At 35.7% G+C, this 26,463-nt stretch overlaps 1 protein-coding gene across 4 annotated transcripts in view; it reads right to left on the reverse strand.

Moving 5' to 3' along the window:
- The window catches only part of LOC131430684 (O-acyltransferase like protein), an 812,547-nt gene that overhangs the window by 154,492 nt on the left and 631,592 nt on the right, over positions 1-26,463 (reverse strand). For all 4 annotated transcript variants that reach the window (XM_058595837.1, XM_058595839.1, XM_058595836.1 and 1 more), the window contains 2 exons: positions 10,831-11,089; positions 10,610-10,775 (listed from right to left, as the gene is read on the reverse strand). In XM_058595837.1, the coding sequence (XP_058451820.1) occupies positions 10,610-10,775; positions 10,831-11,089 (425 nt within the window). The remainder of the gene's footprint in view (positions 1-10,609; positions 10,776-10,830; positions 11,090-26,463) is intronic.

Here is a 26,463-nt window from a genome sequence, read left to right on the forward strand (position 1 = left end):
GGATGCCAGGTACACAGATTAATATGTGTTTCACAGATTTTCAATTTTCTGCACAGATTTCAAAAAAGACACAGGTTTTCACAAACGTGACGTGCTTCGAAGCGGCACGAGTGTATAGATGGGAGGGCCTTACATAAAGTACCTGAGCTTTCCTGCTACGGCTAAAATCAATGGTTTAGGGTTCCTGTTCTTACTTGTTCGCCTGATTTGCCCTCTTCGAACTATTATCTGTTAAAAACCTCAAGTCAACTATGATTTCTCATAGGATGTGAGTTTCGTTTTGGAATTTTTTTGTCCCGCTACTTACGGAACCGGATACCGAATCCTGTATAACCAGAGTAAGTTTGTGTGGCCATCAACTAATATGACCTATAAATTTAGAAGATGTTTTCTGTTCTCCACGAATCTGAGTAAGGGAGTAATCTCGGACCACTTCTCGAAATCTTTCACAAATCTTGTGGATTTTTGTGCTCTGGAAATGGACATTTAGAAAATCTTAGACATGTGCGACAGAAATGGCATAATAGTAAACGTTAAGAAATGTAACACAATAACCTTCTCTCGATCACAGTTACAAACTTGGTTTAAATACTAATAGTTTCAGTGTTTAATAATGATAGTTCCAGTGTTCAACACACCGCTAAAAGGCGCACCGAAAATTATGTTCATAAGCAATCCTCAGTAACATAATCTTTTATCTTTGGGCCCCTCCTGAAACAAAATCCTGCGTACGGGCCTGATCCGAAGTGACCCTATCTCATGCTCTATTTCGATTAAACCAATCAAACGAAAATTAACAAACGAAACGAACCTGATTTTCTGTTACTTCTGCATATGTAACACATAGATCAATAAGTCCCGATACTAACAATGGAAACAACATTTTTTTGCAATTTTTTCTATTCATCAACATAATCACCATTTAGGGTGATACAATGGTTCTAACGTTTTTCCAATTTTTCAATACCATGTTTATAAAAAAATTTATCTTTCGCTTCAAAATAAGCTTCAGTTTCAGCGATGACCTCCATTTTTTTTAAGATCAGCAAAGTCCCAGTAGTCATTGGGGGCTAAATCTGGCGAGTATAGGGGGTGCGGAAGCAGATCAAAACCCAATTCGTTCAATTTCGCCATTGTTTTCATTGTATTGTTCATTGATGTTTTTGTTCAATCGAAAGCAATCGCGGCACCCACTTAGAAAAACCTTTTTCATGAAGGATAGTAAATACACTTCCATATGGTATCTGTGTCATCTCAGCAATCTCACGAAGCTTCACTTCCACAGGTCTACCCGAGCGTTCCGCGTCATTTGTGTCGGTATGACCACGTTTAAACTCGGCGAACCACCGACAAATCGTTGCTTTTGATGGACAAGAGTCCGGATAACATTTTTCAATCCATTGTTTCGCTTGCCATTTTACCCATTAAAAAACAATGTTTTATCAAAACACGAAAATCGGTTTTGTCCATGTTTTAAACAAACTACAAAACGACTTTACTCCAACCTCGATAACTCAGCTGTTTCTGGTCGGATCGACTTAAAATTTTGACCCGTTTCAAACAAAGGTTAGTACTCTAGAAAGACGTGGTTACTGGTTTACTACGAGCGCCATCTCTGCTTTAGTTTCGGGTCTTATTGATCCATGTGTTAAGTCAAGCTAAACAGCATGAATCAGCAGCATAAAACATGTAGTGGGATTAATATTATTATTATTATTATTATTATTATTATTATTATTATTATTATTATTATTATTATTATTATTATTATTATTATTATTATTATTATTATTATTATTATTATTATTATTATAATTATTATTATTATTATTATTATTATTATTGACATCACTACACAACGTGTACGAAATAGAACAAAGCACGCATCGTTTATTGTGTGTTTTCTACTTCTTTCGGTGTTCAATATATTGTCACTCTATAAAATTTTGACAGTCATCGCCCTGTAACTGCGGAACCGGAAGTCGGATCCGGATGAAATTTCACAATAGTTTTAAAGACAGTATGAACTTCAATTCATATCAAGATTTGTGAAAATCGGTTCAAGCATCGCAGAGAAATCGAAGTGAATTTAGTATTTGGAGTTTTTCTTCTCCACTTTCGGTGCTATCGGAACAGGCAAAAAAGGGGACCAGTAGTGCCGAATTAAGTTTTTATTCCCACAAACTAACAAGCTCTGCAAACTAGAAGAATTTGTCAGACAGTTTTATGGGATTTGTACCAGTTTTAACCATCGTTCGTGTAAAAATACTAATAAAATTGGTAATTTTCCACTTATCACGCCTTAGCTCCGAAACCAAACGTCGGATTCAGATAAAATGTTCTTAAAATTTTTAAGATATTATAAGACGTTTCATTTGAATCTTAGTTTGCAAAAATCGGTTGAGTTGTTCCAGAGATAATTGTGTGTAAACTTTTTCTCAAATTTTCACATATTACCATATAACTCCAAAACCAAAAGTCATATCCAAATGAAATTCAATAGCTATCTATGGGAACATAGGACCTTTTATTTGAATCATAGTTTGTAAAAATCGGTTCAGGCATCTCTGGAAAAAGAGAGTGCATATTTTTTTTCGTTTTTTTTTACATATCATCCTATATCTCCGGAACCGAAAGCCGGATCGGAATGAAATTCAATAGCAGGCTATGGGACTATGAGACCTTTCATTTGAATCTTTGTTTGTGAAAATCAGTTCAGCTGTCTCTGAGAGCAGTGAGTGCATATTTTTGTAACATACACACACATACACCCACACACACACATGTATCTGTGAAGTGCTTAGCAGTTCTCATTACAAATCTCATGCAACGTGAGGCTTTTGCGACAATGTACGGAATATGTGGCTTGTAATTCAGTTGTTCGTCAAGAAAAACCCCAAGATCCTTGGGACATGTGACTATCTATCGTAGATCCTCGGAGACAATAGTCGAAACGTATAGGTGTCCTTTTTCGTGTGAACGTGATAATCGAGCATTTACTGATATTTAATGTCATTCGATTAATCTCGCACCACTCTGAAAAAATTACTAGTTGAGTCTGGAGGGAAATGGCATCCTCTGTTGTCTTAATAATTTTGAATAACTTAAGGTCGTCGGCAAATGATAATTTTTTTTATTTTTGCATAAACATGTTGCAGATTTCTTGCAAGCTAGAAGTTGGTTAATCTTTGTAGTACATAGACGAAGGAAGATCTGGCTCTTTCCTTTTCTTATTAACGTGCTTCCAGAACGACTTAGGGTTGAATTTTAATTTCCTCTGAACACTTCGCAAATAGTTGGCATAACATCGTTTGGTTGTTTTTTTTATAAACTTTATTTATTTCCAAATAGTTTTGCCTGAGCAAAAAAACACCTTTCTTGAAATATTTCCTTAGAGCTGTTCTTTTCAAACCTTTTAATTTTCGTAACTCAGCGGATTGTCACGGTGCTTGTCTGGAAAGCTGGCTGATTTGCTTTGGCACATATTGGTCAATTGCATAAAACAGAACGTTGGAAAAGGTTTGCGCTGCAAAATTCATATCATCCTTGTCAAGAATTTCAGTCCAGTCCACGTTTGAAAGAAAAGCAACAATACTGTTGAAGTCGGCTTTTTTTAAATTGTATCTGACGGTTTGAAAAACTTTACAGTTATCCAACGTTTGATTTGATTCAAGTACAATGTGCAGGGGAAGATGATGCCTAACGGATTTTACTATAGGAATTGCTGCTTCGGAAATTCTGGGTGCAAATTCGGATTTACTTGAAAAGCAGAGATCGAGAATTCTGTTGTGCTCATTTTCGACGTGATTCACTTGACGCAATAGGTTAAGACTGTAACGGTCAAGCAGATGGACGATACCGGTGTGAAAAGAAGAATGCATTGGCTCAGCGAACATAAAGCCATTGGATACAGGGTACCATTTCAGGCCGGGGAAGTTGAAATCACCAACAATCAGAATATCATCTGCCGGTTTTATGTGGACTGAAACTTTTTCTAGCGTCTGAATGTGCGAGTCAATCAGTGACAAATCACGTGTACGATCCGGTGGAAGATAAGCCACACAAAGAAATAACGAACATGTGTTCAGGCGAATTTGTACCCATACCTGCTCGACACTGTTACCAGAAACGTTTGTTATAAGTTGCGCTTTTAAACGTCGGTGAATAGCCGCAAGCACGCCTCCACCGATTTTCTTCGAACTGTTGCGGGAATCACTATCGCAACGGAGCACATCATAGTTCGCACTAAATGCTTGCAAAGACAATCATGTAGCTGCATCTGTTGTATGGTGGCTTGCGGAGCGGGACTCGTGTTGCTACCAGTTGCGTCACATTGCCGAAGTACGCAGTTAAAATCTCCTGCCAAGATCATGTGCTCAGTCGGGTGCCGAAGGTAGTATGCTAGTGTGTTGTTGTGAAACCTTTCTCGTTCAGCCATACCAGATGGGGCGTATATATTGCACAAGGTTGCGTTATTTATATGCAGTGATGTGAGGTGACTGTCGAGACTTTTTTCAACGTTGGAGAACTTAACGTATTCTTTTTAAGCAATAGCCGTCCCTTTTTCCGCGTGGTGTACATTGCATACTACATTATAACCAGGTAGCGAAAGTTGCTCGTTTTCAACCTCCTGTAAGAAAACAATGTCGATATCCAACGTTCGTAGAAAACTATGAAGTGCGTTCAGTTTGGTGGGATTGGTTATTGTGTTCATGTATATAGTTGCGACGTTGTAAGTTCTGTTCTCCATCACAGTGCTACATCATCTTCAGGCGATTCGTCGCCATCGTCTTGTCGTGGTTTTTTTCCTGGTGGACGACGGAGAGAGCGTCGACTACCAGTAGAGGTCGTTGATCGATCTGTGTCATTAACATCATATTTGATATCATTGCACAGTGGTCCGGATCCACAATTTAGGGGGACAAAAACATTTGTGGCTTAGCCTTATACTTTAGAGTTTTGATGTCTTCGGAACAAATGATCAGTGAAAGATAAGCCATTTTTTGAAGTATATGGTATTAGGGTGGTTCTAATTATTAGGGTGATCCAAAAATTATTTTCCGTATGTGTTGAGATAGAGGACTGCATCCTTCGGCAAAATTGTAGGAAAACTTATATCAAGCAACTTTGCCGAAAACACTATTGTAGTATCTCTAACGGTTTTAGTGTTACAGCTATTTTAATAGATCAACTTAGGGTGTTTCTAAAAAAATCAGATTTTTTGCTCTAGCTTTCTTAATATTCACTTCTCGATTTTGGTGTCTTTGAATATCTTTTAGAGTTTGTTGAAACCAATTTTTTCATGACTAGCGCATTAAGGTAGCGTTTTCTGAACCGAAGTTATGAGCAAAAATAGTTCAAAAACAGATAATTTTTAAACTGCTATATCTAACATTGGAGCAAACGAAAAAAAAATCGGTTTCTTTCATTTGATAGAAAATACTTTCGAGCATGTTTATAGAAAAAATGGCGGAGGAGATACTTTTTTAAATTTTTTAAATTGTGTTCAAAAATTGGGTTTTTTACATGAAAAATGCTCTATCATGTAAGACATTTATTAGCTATTCATATTAAAATAAGGTATTGCTGTCTTCTAGCGTGTTAAAATTAAAAATGTTAATTCAGCTGCATAATCGGGAAGATGGAGTACACTCACGTTTGTTGTTACTCTATTCGATAATGCTATTACAGGATCAGACGTTAAAAGAAATCGTTTGAATACATCCTCTAGATTCACTAACTCTCTTGCGCTTCCTTACTGTACATACCAATAGGAAGCAAAGCATGTTTTATAATTGCAGTCCCATGCACCAGAAGTTTATGCACGGTTGGCGACAGAGCATTCCATCCATACAGCTCCACAAAACGAATTCTAGTTTGTTCAGTAAACTCCTGGAAAGCAGGTACCGAAATCTTCACATTGCTGTTTATCAACGTTAAGATTATAAAAAACCGTTCAAGTATATTTCCATTTAACTCGATGATTTGCGCTACTGTGTTATATTCTTTGAAAAATCTACGGGCCCATATATCATCATTCGAGTTGCCGCCTCCAAGTAGTGGTTCACCAATGCTAGGCCCTGTCAGCTTGGAGCGAAATCAATCTTCATTATAGGAACGCCATCGCACGGCATCACATTCAACATATCATGTCAATTGTGTGGGTGCGCAGTGCTGCTATTTTTGCGCGCAAGAATTTGACATTTCTCTTCCCTACTTCTATGTACGAGATTCGATGCGGACTCACCATGCTCGCGAAAAAGGATGTTTCCAATGAGTTATTCTGGAAATGTGCGAGCTGGATATCTTGTTAATATGATGTCTTTGCTAATACGTAACCCTAGCTGCTCTTTTAATGCCGTTAGTATGTTTGTCACTTGTTCTTTGACATGCTGATTTTGTCGGTTTCTCAATGTGCAAACAATAACTCACTTTTAGCCAAAGTTCCATAGATCGAATCATTGCGTGTAGAGGCGAAATTCCAAATTGATATTTGTTTGGATTATTCTCAGTTCTTGAAAAATTCAGAGCTTTTCCTGAGCGCTTGCTAATGTACCAAGCTTGGGAGTGTATGCCTGTTATGTCGTTAAACACTTTCGTATCGTTCAGGCAGAACACTAGCTTCGTTGATACCAATACTTTCCCCAGTACTGTGAGAGAAAGCTCTGCAATTTCTGCATTTACTTTGTCCACTTCCTGCTGTTAGTTCCGTGTTTTCCTTTTAAAAGATTATTATTTTGGGCAGCAAAGGGAAACAGATGAAGAATAATTGTTGTTCCAGATTATTCAGCCTTCTTGATCAACAATCAATAGCGCAAGAGAGTTGAAATAAATCAATTCGCAAGTATAGGCAGTTCCATCCGCATAACTTCAATTGTTTAGTGAATCTAGAGGATGTATTCAAACGATTTCTTTTAACGTCTGATCCTGTAATAGCATTATCGAATAGAGTAACAACCAACGTGAGTGTACTCCATCTTCCCGATTATGCAGCTGAATTAACATTTTTAATTTTAACACGCTAGAATACAGCAATACCTTATTTTAATATGTATAGCTAATAAATGTCTTACATGAAAGAGCATTTTTCATGTAAAAAACCCAATGTTTGAACACAATTTAAAAAATTTAATAAAATATCTCCTCCGCCATTTTTTCTATAAACATGCTCGAAAGTATTTTCTATCAAATGAAAGAAACCGATTTTTTTTTCGTTTGCTCCAATGTTAGATATAGCAGTTTAAAAATTATCTGTTTTTGAACTATTTTTGCTCATAACTTCGGTTCAGAAAACGCTACCTTAATGCGCTAGTCATGAAAAAATTGGTTTCAACAAACTCTAAAAGATATTCAAAGACACCAAAATCGAGAAGTGAATATTAAGATAGCTAGAGCAAAAAATCTGATTTTTTTAGGAACACCCTAAGTTGATCTATTAAAATAGCTGTAACACTAAAACCGTTAGAGATACTACAATAGTGTTTTCGGCAAAGTTGCTTGATATAAGTTTTCCTACAATTTTGCCGAAGGATGCAGTCCTCTATCTCAACACATACGGAAAATAATTTTTGGATCACCCTAATAATTAGAACCACCCTAATACCATATACTTCAAAAAATGGCTTATCTTTCACTGATCATTTGTTCCGAAGACATCAAAACTCTAAAGTATAAGGCTAAGCCACAAATGTTTTTGTCCCCCTAAATTGTGGATCCGGACCACTGTGCATTGGGTGCTGTTCTGCGTTGTGAGTCTCCAGAACTAATTGGAAGTGCTTGAAGACTGGAGGACTTAACTGTTGTATCGTCAGATTTGTTTCTGCGAGAGGAGTCAGTCACCGTTTGTTTTTGTTTTTTTTTGTAATTTTGCAGTGTGTGTGTCAGATTTCGGTAGCATTTCGTTCACTTGCTTCGACTGAGTTTCCGAAGTGACTTAAATCGGTAACTTCGGGACTGACGGGTTGTTGTTGACTTGTTTTTTGTTTGATAGTTGTGGTTGTGTCGATTTTGGCTTTGCCAATAGTTTGGCAACGTTGGCATACGATTCGTTAGTTCGATCGGCCTCTAACTTTTGGTAGAGTAGCTTTTTGTTCTGAACACACGATATACCGCTGTTTACGAACTCACTACAGTGACGACACGTTTGCTGTTTACCGTGATATTGTAACGCTGTGCATTTCCCATCTACAGTGACAAAGGATATTTTTTTTCACGCTTCACTTCCACTGCTCCATCCTCCATCGTAATTCTTAGTCAATATATCTTCCCTTCGATCTCGGTTTCGTGTAAGTTGTCGTGTTATTAGACGGTGTTTTGGGCTATCGTGAGTTCACTGACTTTAACAAAGGCACACCCAAGACTTCGGGTCGGTTGAATACGAACCACTTGTTCCTTTTGAACCTTTAGAACCTCATTTACGAAGCAATTCTTTATAGGACGGTTTCGCGACACTATTCGCGACGACGCCGACTTGAAAAAAATTAGAGGGTTGTATTCAAGACACGACCGAGCACAATAACATTAAAAATGGAACGTTTCTAGGGTCTTCATAATTAATACAAAAATAAAGATGATAATGATGATGATACATAAAACTAAAAACTTATTCAATTGACTAATTACAAACTAATTGATTCTATTCAATTTCGATCAGTCAATTATGATGAATTCAAAGTTACTTGAAAGCTCAGTTTTAGATACAAACAACCTAAAGATTTAAACCTGAAAAAAAGAAACTGTTTTATTTTATGATAATAATTTTCGAGAAACGTACAAACTTATTAATTTTATAAACAATTAATCGATGCAAGAGAAGATTTTATTTATTTTAACGAAAAATGTTGCACCTGTAAACTTAGTAATAGTGTAATTTTATTAATCCTTTTTCAAAATCGTCGATAATCTTCGGAAAGTGTCGGTAAATAATATGGCAACGATACGAGGAAGAAAACTTGAGAAACAGTCCGCATAAAATTTTTAGTTACTTACATTGATTTTCGCTTTGGCATATTAGGAATATACGGAATGGATACGCAACAAAATTCCGAAATTTTGTTTATATTGTAACTTGATGTTATTAACACATGAATGAACATTGTCATAGTTACAACGCGTGTAACCATCAGACGCTTATTTTGTTGAAGCAAATAATAATTAAACTGAAACTGGCGGTTAACCAAATTCTACTAGAGTTCCTATTCAAACGATACATGTAAAATCGCAGCTAAGCTTACCTTGAGTTTATCTTTAATACTATATTATATTGCATCTAATTGTATTGTATATGTGAGCCTGTGAAACTCATTTATACTACTAAACCAAGGAGGCCGCTTTTAGATAAGTTTCAGAATTTAATTTTGAATCTTTTGAAGCGTTTAAATCCTGGTGGGACAACAACTTGTTCAGTCACATTGTCACGTTTTGTTCATATGGGAATGGAGATTTAAGTATGCAAACCGATCCGTTGACAAATTAAAACATTTTTTAGTTTATAATATTGAAGCTTTGGAATAATTTAAATTAGGAAAATCCATTAACAAATGATCGAGGAACAAGCGCTGCGAATTAGATCCGAGAAATCTATCGCCGATAATTCTAAATTGGCCTGATAGTTACCAGAGAATCAAAATAAAATGCTCAATTCAAACCAATTTTTCAATGGTATGCAATTGAAATTTTCAAATGACGTTATCTCATACGTTTAAGTTGAATTGACGTCATTTTGTACAACAGGGATTGGTGGATGAAAACAGGTCGATTCCAACCATTTTTTCAATAGTATGCTATTGAAATACTGAAACGACGTCGTCATATATATTTAAGTTAAAAGTTTCCGAATCGATTGGTTGTTAAATTATAACAATCCATCAACAAATGACCGAGTTTTTAACGTTCAAAATTATGACACAAAAAGGTTACGCGACTATTTTTGAAACTTTTAATTGACACCCGGCCCCATATAGTGAAGAGTAAGGCATTTTTAATGCCAAAAAATAGAAATGTTGAAAAAAACTAGAAATGTTAATTGGCGGTTGCTTCACAGCTCTTCGCCGATGACGAAACGTGGTAGTAAATAGCTCGTGCACGACTTCCAGATCCCAGTAAAGTGCGTCTTGGAAGTTGAGCGCTAACTGTTAGTTGATATTCCTACAAAACGGTTACGGTTTTACCGGCTCCGGAAATACCGGAAATAGTTGAACTCACTTTGTTTTCTTAGAGATGACCTAACCAGTCTGAGCACTATTACATTTAGTAGATTGTTCTAATGGATGCACAAACATTCATTTTTCTTATCTTTCAATACATGAGAATATGAGTGTTATGAGAAAGGCATCATAACACTACTAGGTGGATTAAAATAGGTTTTTTTTCTCTCCGTTGTTTATTTTGCTGCTTATTGGGTTTTTCGTCATTTTTTTGTTTTTGTTTTTGAGCTTCTACTCTCTGTTTCACTTTTTCTTCGTTTTCGTTTTTCGCTGTTATTTTTTTCCTCTGCGATTTTATGAATCTCTACGATCGATGTTAAAATTTATGTTTCGAAAGTCTATCAAAATTATCGCTCAAATACAGTCTGAGAAATTGTAAAACTTTTCAATATATAATAACTCACCATTTGTTCCACTGGAAAAAATGTATTAATGTACAATATGTTTCGCCACCAATATTTTGGACAGTTTATATGGTCTTGTGTTGGAGGTTCAAACACTGAGTTCTGCTCCAAATATCGCATGGCCACTTCTACCACTCCAAGTACATATAGATATGGGGCAGTCAACCTAAACAATATGTATTTCACCATCATTTACACTTGATGCACCAAATGAGACTAACCTGACGAAACGATATCCTACTAATCCGAAAAAATGATATGTTCCAGCTGTGAACTCATTGACACCTTGTGTTAGCTTCTCGAGTTTTCCTTTTGCATTTGTCCGAAAATATAAATATGAAACGAGAAAACCACTGATGAAGAAAAATGTATCCACGCTATAAGCTCCGTTTAAAACAGCCTGGAATAGAACTTCATTCTCCACCACTTTCCTGAGTTCCATATTATCCGAGTATTTGAAGACTACGATCATTGTGTGTCCTAGCGTATGAAAAAAAGTGTTCCTAATATTAGAAAGATGGAAGAGATTTGAATTTGAAATGAAATAATATAGTAAATATTCTGATACCAACAATATTTTGCTTTAATTTTCACTCCAGGCCATAATACAGCTTAGAGCAGCGGCTATCCATATTTTTTTGTCGGTATTGAAGAGTATGATCGGTAAAGTTGTCAATAATAAATAGTAAATTCCTTGCAAATTGAATCACTGTGAAAATTTTCTTTAAGATGACTGGATCGCTTTCAACAAATTAAAATCCAAATAAATGGTTTGAATTTTCCAAAGAAAGTCGGATTTCACGCAGATTTGATTATTTATTCCAGAATTACAGTGCAATAGTGCAATAGGCACAATTTTTTTTAAAGATACATGCACTAAATTTTCTCCGAATTGGCAACCTAGATTTTTGCAAACAACGATTCAACAATGATATGAAATCCCTAATGCAAATTGAATCACTGTGAAAATTTTCTTTAAGATGTCTGGATCGCTTTCAACAAACTAAAAACCAAATAAATGGTCTGAATCTTCCAAAGAAAGTCGCATTTCACGCAGATCCGATTATTCATTCCAGAATTACAGTGCAATAGTGCAACAGGCACAATTTTTTTAAAGATACATGCACTAAATTTTCTCCTAATTGGCAAGTCTTGAAAAAGATTGATTAGCTCTAAGAATTCTTCGCTCGGAGTATCACTCACTATGTAAATAGCCATAAGAATTCTAACTAACTATTAGTCTTCAAAAAGATGGCTTGACAATAATATTGTCACGTGTAAGGGCCGCTAATCAAAAGGATAACATCATCATGGTATACTTGCATATCAATTCAAACCGATTTTTCAATGGTGTACTATTGATACACTAGAACGACATTACAATGCATGTTCAAGTTGAATGTTGCTCAATAGATTGCTAGTTAAATCTTTCAATGCATGGTTGAGTTACAAATATTCAACATTATGACAGAATAACATGACAGGCGACTAGTTTTAAATTTTATATTTTACACTTTCAAAAGACGAAGAGGAGTGAAGTTAATTAAGATTTTCATTTAGTCTGTGCTTTTTTTAATCAAAGACGATAAACAAATGAACGGTTAAAAGAAAACGAAAACCTGTTCTGTAATCTGTATATAAAAGTCAAGTTAAATAGGGAGTAATATTTTTCAAACAGCATCATAAAACAAGCATTAAGATCCAATTTTCTTTATTTTTATTAGTATCAAGTATGTTAATCATTAAGCGGCTTTTCAGCCAATAGTGAATTAAAACGACAATTTTTGTTTTAACACCCAACGTTTCGCTATTATTTTGCGTGTTTCCAGGGGAACTGTTTTGTTCTTAGTTTACAGAAAGATAATAAAATTGCTGGAATAATCGACTTTCGTATGGAGCCTCGGAAACTCAAACTAATATGTACCATTCGACTCAGCACGACGAGATTGGAATATGTCTGTGTGCTTGTATGTATGTGTGGATGTGCGTGAATCTTTCAAAGAAGTATTTGCGAAGCGTACCGCAGTGCGACTCACTCGGATAAGGCCTGAACTTGTTTTTTTTTAGTTGAATTCACCAATTAAACGTGCTGTCATTTCTTAGATAAGGCACAATTGATTTCCATTGAACAAATTTTTTAGTTGAATTAGAGAAATAAAACGTTGTTTTCAACCAACACAAATGGTTGAATTGGCTTCTGCATTTTGCAGCTATATGGCGAACTTTTTTTATATTTGCTATGATATTATATTACTTGAATTTATATGTCATTTCTCATCCTCTCATTCTGCCATCAACGCATTCCCTCGACCAATTGTCACCACAGACACACGTGTAGGCATGAAACAGGAACCAGTGAAGACCAAGCTCACCTTGTGCCGACCTTGATAGTTAGTTAAAAGTTTACCTTAAAAATGATAAATTATAAGGAAAACAAGGTAAGTAGTACTACTCATAATAAACCCTATAATATAATATAATACAACATAATGCAATACAATATAACATAATATAGTAGAATACAATAAAATATAATATAATAGAATATAATATAATATAATATAATATAATATAATATAATAAAATATAATACGATATAATATGATATAATGCAATGCAGTATAATACCATACAACATAGTATATAATAACATAAAATAGTGTAAAACGATAGTATATGAAACAATATGCTATGATATAATATAACAGTTAATGTCGCAGTGTAAGCTACGCTCTTCTAATAGTAATAATAATAAAAATAATAATAATAATACACGGTAATACACAACAGAATTATATGTTGTAATATACTATGATAAACATTGCACTTTAGAATGGGCTTCAACCTACAAACCAGTTCGCACCCTCTCATTCTGCTACTAACGCAGAAGGCGATAGCACCCAGTCGACGCCGTTCTATTGACTAAATGTCATCATAGACGCTCGGGGAGGCATGAGATAGGGACTTGTGAGGACTTAATTATCTCACCCTTTGACGACCTTTTGCAGCTATATGGCGTCAATAAAAACGTTAACACCGTAATGACTACTAGCCACTAGATGGCACACTACTACCGAAAAACAATTCAGTCGCGGTTGTCTTTTCTATATTGGCGTCTATGATGACATTTGGTCAATAGAACGGTGTCGACTGGGTGCTATCGCCTTCTGCGTTAGTAGCAGAATGAGAGGGTGCGAAATGGCTTGTAGGTTGAAGCCCATCCTAAAGTGCAATATTTATCATAGTATATTGCAACATGTGGTTCTGTTGTTGTTTCTATTATATTTTAATTATTATTATTATTATTATTATTATTATTATTATTATTAAAAAAGAAATATTATATTTCCTGCAGTACTGCGACGAAAGCAGAGCACAACTTACACTGCGACATCAACTGTTATATATTGTATCATAACATATTACTTCATATATTATCGTCTCATATTATATTATATTATATTATGTTATATTGTGTTGTATCATAATAAATTGTGTTACATTGTATTGAATGATATTAAATTCTATTATATTGTATTGTTTTTTTATATTATTCTATATTATGCTTATTATGGTATTATGCTCAATTTTATCGACAACGGCGAGGGGCCGGGAGTGCATCAGGGTATCTTTCAAGTGAATGACTGGATGATGAAGTGGATTGCCAACCTGAGTCACGTGGGGGAAGCTTTGTGTTTCTCCCTGAAGGCCTGAAATTGGTAAAATGCACCCTTCTAACAAACAAACCATCTGGCGGGTTTAAGCAGGTATAGCAAAATTCTTTATTATATGACCGGATGTGCTTGACCGAAGGCGCGGGTCCTCGAAACCCATTTGGCCTGTTTAACAGTAGTTATATAAAAGCTATCTGATAATCAAATTCGGATCTACAGTAAGTCTACCCGCATACACTGGTAATGCCTTGAAATGATGGTGGCTTCACACATACATACATACAGGATATTTGGCAACTAAACACATTCTTTAAAAATAAGAGTTTTTTCCGCAAAGTAAATTCTCAATTTTATCTAATTTCATAGTTGTTTTGGAAATTTTGTTGTTAAAATGAACTAATTAAAAACAGTCATACGAATTAGGCGCAGAGCTAATTTCGGTCGTTCCGTATACAGGGTGCGGCACTCGAAGTGTAACCAATTAAAAAGGCCATAAATTCAGTTTGGAAAATTACTTTTACCTAATTCAAAGTACAAAATGTGTAAATATAATACAAAATTCAGAATCAATTCACTTTTGCTCGATATGACCACCTTTTGCCTTGACTATGGCCTTGAGACGGTCAAAAAACGAATCGCAAGTTGCCGAATGTGACTTGCAGGTATTTAGGCCCACTCGCGGACAATAACTTTTTTCAGCGCCTCGAGACTGGTGTATCTTTTAGTTCGGACTTTGCTCTCCAAAATGGCCCAAAGAGAATAATCCATTGGATTCGCATCTGGTGAATTCGAGAGCCATTGTGTGGACTTGATGAAGTTCGGAACGTTGTTTTTCAGCCATTCTTGGTTCACTCGAGCTTTGTGAGACGGTGCCGAGTCCTGCTGAAACGTCCATGGTTTGCCACCGAAATGTTTGTCTGCCCACGGCTTCAAAGCAACCTCCAGAATACTTTCCCGATAATATGTCGCATTTACCTTGACGCCAGGCTCGATGAAAACGATTGGAGAGCGCCCATCTGCGGTTACAGCGGCCCAAACCATTATCTGTTGCGGGTGCTGCCTCCTGGTGGCCAATCGATGACTCAAATTCTCGTATGAACGGTCGGTCAAGTAAACCCTATCGTTTTGAGAGTTTACGAATTGCTCAATTGGAAAAATTTTCTCGTCAGAAAATACAATGTTCGGAAATTGACCGCTTTCGGCCAAACGAAGCAACTCCTTCGCTCTCTCAAGTCAAGATTTATTTTTCGCGTTCACTTTTGGCAAAATGCTTTCTTGCGCTTGTAAACAATACAACTCCGAACTGTCATTTAGCAAATTTCTAGAGAGCTGATGCCCGTGCGTCAGCTGCGCGAGCGGTCTGAAGTTGGTTACACTTCGAGTGCCGGACCCTGTATTACTGAGGTATTCTTTTCAAAATGTTTCTCTTCGATTTTTGAAAGAAATCAAGGGATTGTTTGTGCATTAACTAGCATATTATACAGAATGAACCAATGCTTTGTTCGCGTACGTCATGCTTAAGAAAACAAAGTGGGTTCACTATTACATGTAATTCCAGTACCGGAACCCGAGAACTGGTTAATCTAAGCCGGTTCGTACGGCCACCAACTAACATGACGTACAAACTCTACTAGTGTTTATTAAAATAAGTTTTGTCGTGAATACGACTTACTTTACTATGGGGCGCCTTTTCAAAATTAGCCATATGGAAGAATGGGCAGAACTTAATCGTGAATATCTCAACTTGTATTAATGGCAGCAACATAATTCTTTCACCATTTCATCAAAAATATGATCAGGAATTTAGGATAATATTTTGAACAGTATGAGATAACCACAAACAACTTAAAAATTAAGTATTTTTAAACTTTGAAAACAACGTGGAAAACTCTTTACTTTTGCTTGACTTTTTCGCGCAAGGACGACGATTTTGAGATAGTAAGGCACATATCTTCAACTAAACGTATATAAAAGGGGAACCGTGGTCAAAAATCGATCTTCATCGAATCAAAAATCGAATTTTCCAATTGAATTCTAAGTCTGTTCTAAGTTCTGAATTTGTTCTATTTATTGTGATGCTGATGATGATGCTGAGTATCCATCGGAAGTCAACAGTATCCATCGGAATTCGAACTCAAATCGTCACTCTCCATCACGAACTCTTTTATAAAAGGTTCTTTTCAGAGCCAGCCACCATTATTTTATGGGAGTTTATTATGGCTATTTCATAATATTTAATTGTGTTTCAGAATGTTTAATGTAACTAATCTGTACTTCAGTCTAGGTGCATCGTTCAATATTCTAGTAGTGGAAAAGGGGAAAGTTACACAATTCACACAATCAATCAACTACACGGAAAGACCGAAATCAGCATTTTGTCGAAGAAATTAGTTGATTTTCTGATTTTAGTTAGTATTTTTTTGATACAACTAAAAATATCTTACTTTTGCTAATTTAGATTTTTTATTTCTAATTCCTTTAATAATAATAAAATATTTGTTGAAATGGCAATTTTTTTGTTGAATTCACCAATTAAACGTGCTGTCATTTCTTAGCTAAGGCACACTTCATTTCCATTCAACTAATTTTTTTAGTTGAATTAGAGAAATAAAACATTGTTTTCAACCAACATAAATAGTTGAATTGGTTTCTGCAATTTGCAGCTATATGGCGCTCTGTCACCGAAAAAACGTTAACACCGTAATGACTACTAGCCACTAGATGGCACATTACTATCGAAAAAAATTTCAGTCGTGGTTGTCTTTTCTTTATTGGCAGGTATAAATACGATGTTGTATTGAAGAAAAAGACATAAACAAAACATCAACTTCTTTTCGAAAATTTTTCTTCTAAGTCGCTGTTTTCTTCATGCGACTTCGCGAAATCGACTCTCTCACTGAAAACTTTAAGCACTCGGAAAACATAAACCGAATACATATACAATTAGAGTGCAACATTCGAGACTCACTCCACTGTTCCGCGTAAAAACATTATTACGCACAATCGCTTCAAATGCGCACAAATTCTGAATAAATACACTTTCCACTAAGAGTTTACGTCATTTTTACATATTGGTTTAGAAATTTATATATGCCTATATCATAACCCATTCGAAAAACATCTAAACAATTTGCAAGCAGTTTCAACAGGACTGTCCTTTTTAGCCTTTTAATGGATTGTTTTGTTTTGACACTTCTCATGAGTTTTTGGCTAATAAACTTGTTAATAAAACCAATTTCATTTTTGTTTTTTTTTGTGCTGTCCTTCAGTAATGATGGTGATAGATAAATAGAAACAAATTTTCTGAATTTAATAACAAAATTAGTTGACAATGAGAATTTCGTGTTGGATTGAAATATTGCTAGTTTATGTCCAGGATGTTCGCCAACGAAACACATTCTCTAAAAATTAGAGTTTTTTTTAGCAAAGTAAATTCTCAATTTTAACTAATTTTTTAGTTATTTTGGCAATTCTGTTGTTAAAATCAACTAATTCAAAAACAGTAATACGAATTAGGCGCAGAACTAATTTCGGTCGTTCCGTGTACCAATTCGAATTCAGAAGTATAAAGTAAGTGTGTCAGTTTTATTCGTATTCACGACATCCAGTTAAGTCTCTGACATTACACACCCGTACTTTTTTTTTACGATTTTGCCATCGTACCCTAAAAGATGGCTTAAATTTTTGTTGAATCCGAAAATATGCAGTAATTTTTGGTAGGACCATAAGACCATTCATTTGACCCTAAGATTGGAAATATCGGTTCTGTAAACTCTGAGAAAATTGGATTATATCCACTTTTGAGCATATGACTATTTTCTCCCGTCGGTTATCGGAAACCGGGAACCAGAATAGCCAGAACCGGTTTGTTTAGCTGACTACTGGCTGTCGATTTGTGGAGTTTTTTGTTTAGTTTAGAAATTTTTTTGCAGTTTTTGTTTCGCCGGTTTAAGTGACGGTGTACAATATTCAACCCACATTACCCTATAACTCCGGAACCGGAAGTCGGATCCGGGTGAAATTCAGAAATTCCGTATGGCACCGTAAGACCTTTCATTTGAATGTAAGTTTGTGGAAATCAATCAATCCATCGCTGAGAAAGATGAGTTGGAGCAATTTTTTAATATATGACCACTAATTTCGCTGATTCCGGAACCGGAGACCGGGAACAAAGATAGCCGGAATCAGTTTGTTTAGTTGAATACTGATGATAGCTATTGATTTGTGAAGTTTTACTTTCAGTTTAGAACTTTTTTTAGCGGATTTTGTTTCGCCGGTTTAAATGACGGTGTACAATATTGAACACTCTTTACAGTATAACTCCGGAACCGGAAGTAGGATCCTAATGAAATTCAGGTGAGACCTTTCATTTGAATCTAAGTTTTTAAAAATTGGATGATCGGTCTTTGAGAATATCGATTGCACGTTTTTATGTCATTTTGCACATTTTACCCCATAACTCTCGATCCGGAAGTCGGATCCACATGAAATTTAATAAAAACCTATGAGAATACAAGGCCTTCTATTTAGATTTTAGTTAAAGAAAATCAGTTAAGTGGTCTCTGAGTAAATCTAGTGCACATTTTTGTCACATACACACATATATACACTCACACACAGACAGACATTTGATCAGTCCATCGAGCTGAGTCGAATGGTATATGACATTTAGCCCTCCGGGCCTCGGTTAAAAAGTAGGTTTGCACAGTGTTTGCATAACCTTTCTATATGAGAAAGGAAAACGGCGCTCAAATTTTTAACCGTTTGAGTTGACCGAATCGTCGCACAAATCATAACAAGAAAAGCCAAAGAAACCAGGAATATATTCAGTGAATGAGTGCAGTGTGTCTACCATCCGCTTTGTTGGCTTGCAAAAAAGACTGATTGATTCGTAATGGGTTTTTAAATCCTTCACACTTTGAATATTTCTTAATTCAATCGTTATTATTAGTGATTACTATTACACTAGAACTATGAATCATGAGTAATTATGATTGACTAACATGAGGTTATATGTATATGTATTGTCTAACTTGCTTACCATGTATATGCCTGAGTTTAGTAGCAAACATGAATTCTCCTTCAAAAGAACGATTGAAGACAAGAACACATTTAAGTATTTTAGGTATCTTTGACAGTAGTTCACCAGACCCTTCACGCCGATAAGATGCAATTTATGTCGTTTTCGTTTTTAAATTGCACTACACCGGTGTAGCGAAAGCAGCACTTAAACCGTTCGTTTTTACCAATTGCACTACACCAGTGCTCAATGTTGCTCGAAAATCAAAAATACAACGAATGTCAATGATCATCGCTCGCTTCCTTTCGCCTTTGTCCGATAATCGTTCTGGTATTCGGACTTGTCCGTATATTCGGGTGCGAACGAAGCCGACGCTGCTATGTTACTCGCACGAAATCTATTCCTTGCAGTTGTTATTCGCATTGGACATACCCTCGAATGACTTAACGCGTATATCGAACAAATATTCATACAGCGATCATCGCCAAACCTAATTCGCGATGATCGTTCGTGCTGTCTTTGAAACATGCAAATTAAGATGTTTCCCCCCGCACTATTACCATAGTCTTATGTGTATGTGATGAACCATATTCCAGCATTCTCCCATTGCTGCTACCCATCGAGATATGAAGAATTTATTAGATGAAGAATGCTTCGCGAAGAATGGAAACCAACGATCTTCGCCGTGACGCTATTCGATCCAACTCGAAGAATAAAATAAATGAACGAATGACAAACGAATGTATAAAACGAACATGCACGATGTATACCAGCAGCGAAGAATGTATTAGTATATTCGGGTTCTCTACGATTATTGCTTATTCCTTTTGCACCCTTCTCGCTTTCGAGCAATGAATAGTTCAACGTTGTTCGAAACTGGCATATTCGAAGGCAGTATAATCACAGCGTGGATGCGTGAATGAATTAGTTACACGAAGAATATTTGCAACATTGCCAGTGCTACACTTTTTCTGCACCGATACCACTGGTGTAGCACTTATCAAAAGTTTGGCGTAGCTCTGTGCAATGAAATCGTTTATTGTAGTTACTGTTTATGTTTTCGTCATTATTGTTCGTTTATTAATGCCTCAGTGTAGCACTGCTCCGGTGTAGTGAAAATTAAAAACGAAAAAGCCATTAGGTAAAAGTATTCACCTGACACGCATGATAGAGCGCGGTCGAATTTCCTTATTGAATAAAATAAATTACTAGACATTCACTGACAATATATTACATTCTGATTGACTTTCACTGTCACCTTCAAATAAGCAGAAAGTGGTTATATTATTATTTTGTAATTATAATAATAATAGTAATAATATGTAATAATAAAGCACTAGCTATGGAATCGAAGATGAGATGTAGATCCTCTATTCAGTGTAATGATACATTTTTCATGATCGTATATATTTTTGAATTCTGGTTCTGGCACCAAGCTATATGAAAATTATAATTTCTATATGTTTTGCATGGACGATAATACTTGGCTTGTATTCATTTCATTCAGTAGCCTGTCAAGGTTGAATTTTTAATTTTGCTATAATGAATTGCTACAATATGAAGTAATACCTATTGTATGCTATTACACAAAAATACATTATTGGTTCAGCAACATCAATTCATTGAACTCAACAGACTTGGACATTTAGGTTACTTAGAAAATAGACGATTTCTCACAATACTTACTACAATAGTTTTTCTACTGAATTAGATAACAATAACGTTGTTGGATGAAATCGCTAATTTGAATATATATATATATATATATATATATATATATATATATATATATATATATATATATATATATATATATATATATATATATATAGAAATATATATATATATATATATATATATATATATATATATATATATATATATATATATATATATATATATCTATATATATATATATACTGAACTCAAAACTTCACAAATCAATAGCCATCATCAGTATTCAACTAAACAAACCGATTCCGGCTATCTGGGTTTCCGGTTCCGGAATCACCAAAAATAGTGGTCATATATTAAAAAAGGCGGGTCGGTAATGTAAGAGACATAACTGGATGTCGTGAATACAACTGACATGTTCCTTAACAATTCCGAATATCAATTAGTTTAACAATTGTATGAATTATGCAAGCATTCATCTTTTCCACATTTTTCGCCAAAACAGAGAAGGCTTCACTTGATCTCGATTACTGTGAATTTCACACAGCGAAAAGTGCACACATCTAACCAAACTGTTCTAGATTTGCACTAAACTCAGAATATCTACCTTCGATTTGCGAACAACAAATCCTAATAGATATTTAGGAAACTTTTAGAGCCAATAGAACGGCTGATTTTGTGTAATGCTCTTCACCGTTGTTTTTTCAATAGTGTACTATTGAAATACTTCAATGCTCTTTCGATTCTTTTGATAGTTAGACTATATAAATCTTTTCACAGATCACTGAGCTATGAGCTTTAAAAATACGAGAAAGGCAAAGCAACGGCAAAGGCAAATGATTCGTTAGATACAACAAGAGATATTCGCGATCAAAAACTTATCACTCTTTCAGAGGATAAATTTTGAAAAGACACCCCATAGTAAAGTAAGTCGTATTCACGACAAAATGGATCTAACTCATCTTTCTCAGCGATGGTTTGGCTGATTTTCTTATCGAATAAAATAAATTACTAGTCATTTTTTTGCACTAACTTTTCTCGGAGATGGCTGGATCGATTTTCAAAAACTTAGATTCAAATGAAAGCTCTTGTGGTCCCATACAAAATTCCTGAGTTATGGTGTAAAATGTGATTCCAGAGTTATGGGGTGAAATGTGCAAGAAATGAAAATATGTGTTCTAACTTTTCTCATAGATGGCGAGACCGATTTTCACACACTTAGGTTTAAATGAAAGGTCTTGTGGACTTCCGGATCCGGAACTATGGGATAAAGTGTGTTAAAAATTTCACACCATTACTGAAAAGGGCGAAAACCGTAAAACGTTTTCGAAATCGACCTCAAAACTTCTCCAATTGATATTTTCGATCAGTAGACGGTCAAACAAACTGATTTCGGATATTCTTTCAAGAATCGAAGAAAATTATTTTGAAGAATACCACAGTATTATATATGATAGTATGATTGATATGAGAAAGGTATCATTACACCAGGTTTTTTTACTTGCTTCAACTGCACACCTTATTACTTTCACTGTTAGGGATTGTTGCAAGCCTGTAAGTCAGGTCACCATGTATTTGTTTTAAAGGATATGCGTTTAGTTTGCGAGTTGAATCCATATTTGATTTTTATTTTTCCTTTTAATATTAGTCTAACCTAACTCAATTACTACTCAATTAGGAGGAGCCAGTTTCATTTAAATCTATCTATTTTACTTATGGCTTATATATCCCGGAGAAAGGGAGAAGTAACAACGTAAAAGAGAGTGGTGTAAAAGCATTTATGGCCGCTTCTACACGACACCTGAAGCTTTTGCAAACCTCGACAATATAATCCGATGGCATTGCTCTCCAATGCATTGCTATGGAGGTCCGCAGAGAGATCAAATTCGAGTGAGGATGTTCACATACGCGTACTTCATTATCCGCCCATACACTGAAATTAAAAGGATTATACCCAAGTAGCACGTTAAGTTGTTGTCCTGTATTTTTCTACAGATTGTGCAATTTATTAAATTAGTTCATATTACTATTGTTGTAACTGTTGTGTTATGGAAAAAGCGCAATTTTTCTGTGTTATGCAACATTTCTTTAAGTTCTTCCGTTGTCACGAACATTTATTCACAATTATTGTGCAACTGATACAAAAACTCATGCATCGAGATCATTACAAATGCAACAACTAAATCAGCGAAAAAACAATTGTGAAACTCATGGGAACCACTACGTAATGTAAACAAGAATTGAATTGATGTTTACAAAAACATAGAAAACATAATTTCTAATGAATAATTTTCACATTTGATCTTCAATACAACTGCCCGTAACACAAACATGGAACTTTAAAAATATTCTGTACACAAATAAATGGTAATACTACAAATTGTAGAATTGATATTTTATGTTTTAGAAAATAGAAAATCGACAACGAGCTGCATTTTTATGGTGAAACATGTCTTCGTACGCCTGAAATTTTCAAGCGCCTTTGAATGTACGTGTTTTGATGATTGCACATCAATTTCTATGAAAATAACAATCTATTCTTTCCAATGAATATGATCTGGAGAGTGTTTAAAATATGAATAAGAAAGTTATCAAACATTCATACACCTTTTCAGACGATTTTTATCATATTGATGTTTCAATTAATCTGAAAAATCTTGAAATGAATTTTTCTTCAATATTTTCCAATATGGCATCGAGGGTAACAGTGTGTTGAAAAGAAAATGGTTCACCCAACGTGATGATTTATTTTACCTAAATAAATGGAAATATAAACATGTATATATTGAGAAGAGAAATTTTTGTTTTTATTTTTATCAAAATATTTGTTTTTATTTTTATCAAACTAGTTGACTTAAACAACAATACTGTTTAGTTATTCATCTTAGTGAACCCGACATTTGTGATACGCACTGTAGGTATCATTTTAGTGAGCCCATGTGCTTTAGTTGCAAAAACAAGTTGCTCAAGCAGTAATATATAACTATGAGAGTAACTATGATGAACTTAACTTTTCGTTCAATATCTTTGAAAAGTGATGTCAGGTCTGTTCATTTTTTCGCGAGATGAAAACCGAATATTAATTATCTGATTTGATGTTTGTTTTCATTGCGTATGTAATGCTGTATTTCTGAAACTTTCATGATAATATTCTCATGTCGGCAAGTTTTACGTTCATTTCAAGCAGATAAATCTGGGACATTCGATTTTTTTTTAAATGAAGAACACTGCACACACTGACCTAAAATTTCATGAGGCAGTCAAGACAAAGCGGACTCGGCAGAAAAATAGTTTTTACGGCGAGGTTTTCAATTCGGCTTATCAGTTTTTGCCCTGTGGAGAGCATAATTTGACAATTTTTTCCCTTCACAAAGAGATATACAGCCATTTCGGCATACAGGGTCCGGCACTCGAAGTGTAACCAATTAAAAACGCCATAAATTCAGTTTGGAAAATTACTTTTACCTAATTCAAAGTACAAAATGTGTAAAAATAATACAAAATTCAGAATCAATTCACTTTTGCTCGATATGACCACCTTTTGCCTTGACTATGGCCTTGAGACGATCAAAAAACGAATCGCAAGCTGCCGAATGTGACTTGCAGGTATTTAGGCCCACTCGCGGAAAATAACTTTTTTCAGCACCTCGAGACTGGTGTATCTTCTATTTCGGACTTTGCTCTCCAAAATGGCCCAAAGAGAATAATCCATTGGATTCGCATCTGGTGAATTCGAGAGCCATTGTGTGGACGTGATGAAGTTCGGAACGTTGTTTTTAAGCCATTCTTGGTTCACTCGAGTTTTGTGAGACGGTGCCGAGTCCTGTTGAAACGTCCATGGTCTGCCACCGAAATGTTTGTCTGCCCACGGCTTCAAAGCAACCTCCAGAATACTTTCCCGATAATATATCGCATTTACCTTGACGCCAGGCTCGATGAAACCGATTGAAGAGCGCCCATCTGCGGTTACAGCGGCCCAAACCATTATCTGTTGCGGGTGCTGCCTCCTGGTGGCCAATCGATGACTCAAATTCTCGTATGAACGGTCGGTCAAGTAAACCCTATCGTTTTGAGAGTTTACGAATTGCTCAATTGGAAAAATTTTCTCGTCAGAAAATACAATGTTCGGAAATTGACCGCTTTCGGCCAAACGAAGCAACTCCTTCGTTCCCTCAAGTCAAGATTTTTTTTTCGCGTTCACTTTTGGCAAAATGCTTTCTTGCGCTTGTAAACAATACAACTCCGAACTGTTATTTAGCAAATTTCTAGAGAGCTGATGCCCGTGCGTCAGCTGCGCGAGCGGTCTGAAGTTGGTTACACTTCGAGTGCCGGACCCTGTACATTGAGTCGGATACAATAATGACAGCCACTTGGAAAATTTTTGATAAGTTGAACAATTATTTCAGTTACTTCGTTTTTACATGACGATGTGAAAATTTTGGCAGAGCTTCTGTAACTACTAGTGCAACGTGGGCAAATTGGTGATTTGCTGCACAATTGTTTTAGATATACTTAAAATTGTTCTAAAGTGATTTACTCGGTATTATCGTAAAACTTAACAGGTGCAGCGTTAATTTCAATATGGCACTTGAAGGAAACTTCGCCAACGCTAACACGGTTACGATTAAAATTACAAGGATTGGAAATAGACATTCGCTACAAACAAGGCAAGGACAATGTCGTGGCAGACTTTTTATCGAGATTGCCCGAACAGGATGAGACCCCACACACCATATCGGTAGTAACGAGGCAACAAAAGCGCCAACACCAGCAAGCAGAAGAAGATCTTGCGAAGCAGAAAGATGCAGAGAGTAGAGTGAACCCCAAGCAAATTAGGGATGAATCCGGGCGATTCGCGTTATTTGAAAATAAACAGAAAACTGAATGGAACCCACACATGGACGGGTTGGAAAACATCGATTTTGGATGCGATGAGAAGGAAGATTTGGGGGAATTCTCGTACCTCGAGGAGTACGATATATGTACCAGAGAGAACGACATTGAATTCAATCGATTAAAAATTTCGACAAAGAAAATCGACGAAAACAACGCTGAGGCTACATTCGTAATAGTAAACAGCAAATCAGCATACAAGGAATTGGAGGAAATCGTAGAATTACCTCATGGTCTAAAGGACCACTTGAACGGAAGGATCTTTGAAATTCCGAATAGGAAGCTATGGGGGTTGATTTTGAACGGGTCCAAGAAATCATTAACAGATACACACGTACTTTTGGGAGGGCTAATGGATGCCTTTACAAACTGCCCCGAATACGTAAGAAATGCGGAAACCATTCAAATCATTTCATTCAGGAACTTGAAAAGGGCTCCTGAGTCGACGGCACTAAGGTTTATTGCCAAGAAATTTGGCAAGATATTCACATTATACGCCCCAGAGAAGGATCGAATGCTTGTAGCAGAGGAGGATCGCGAGACAGTATTAAAAGAATTCCACGATTCTCCCTTAGGCGGACATGTAGGTAGCA

Source organism: Malaya genurostris, chromosome 2 (genome assembly GCF_030247185.1).
Source record: "Malaya genurostris strain Urasoe2022 chromosome 2, Malgen_1.1, whole genome shotgun sequence".
NCBI lineage: Eukaryota > Metazoa > Arthropoda > Insecta > Diptera > Culicidae > Malaya > Malaya genurostris.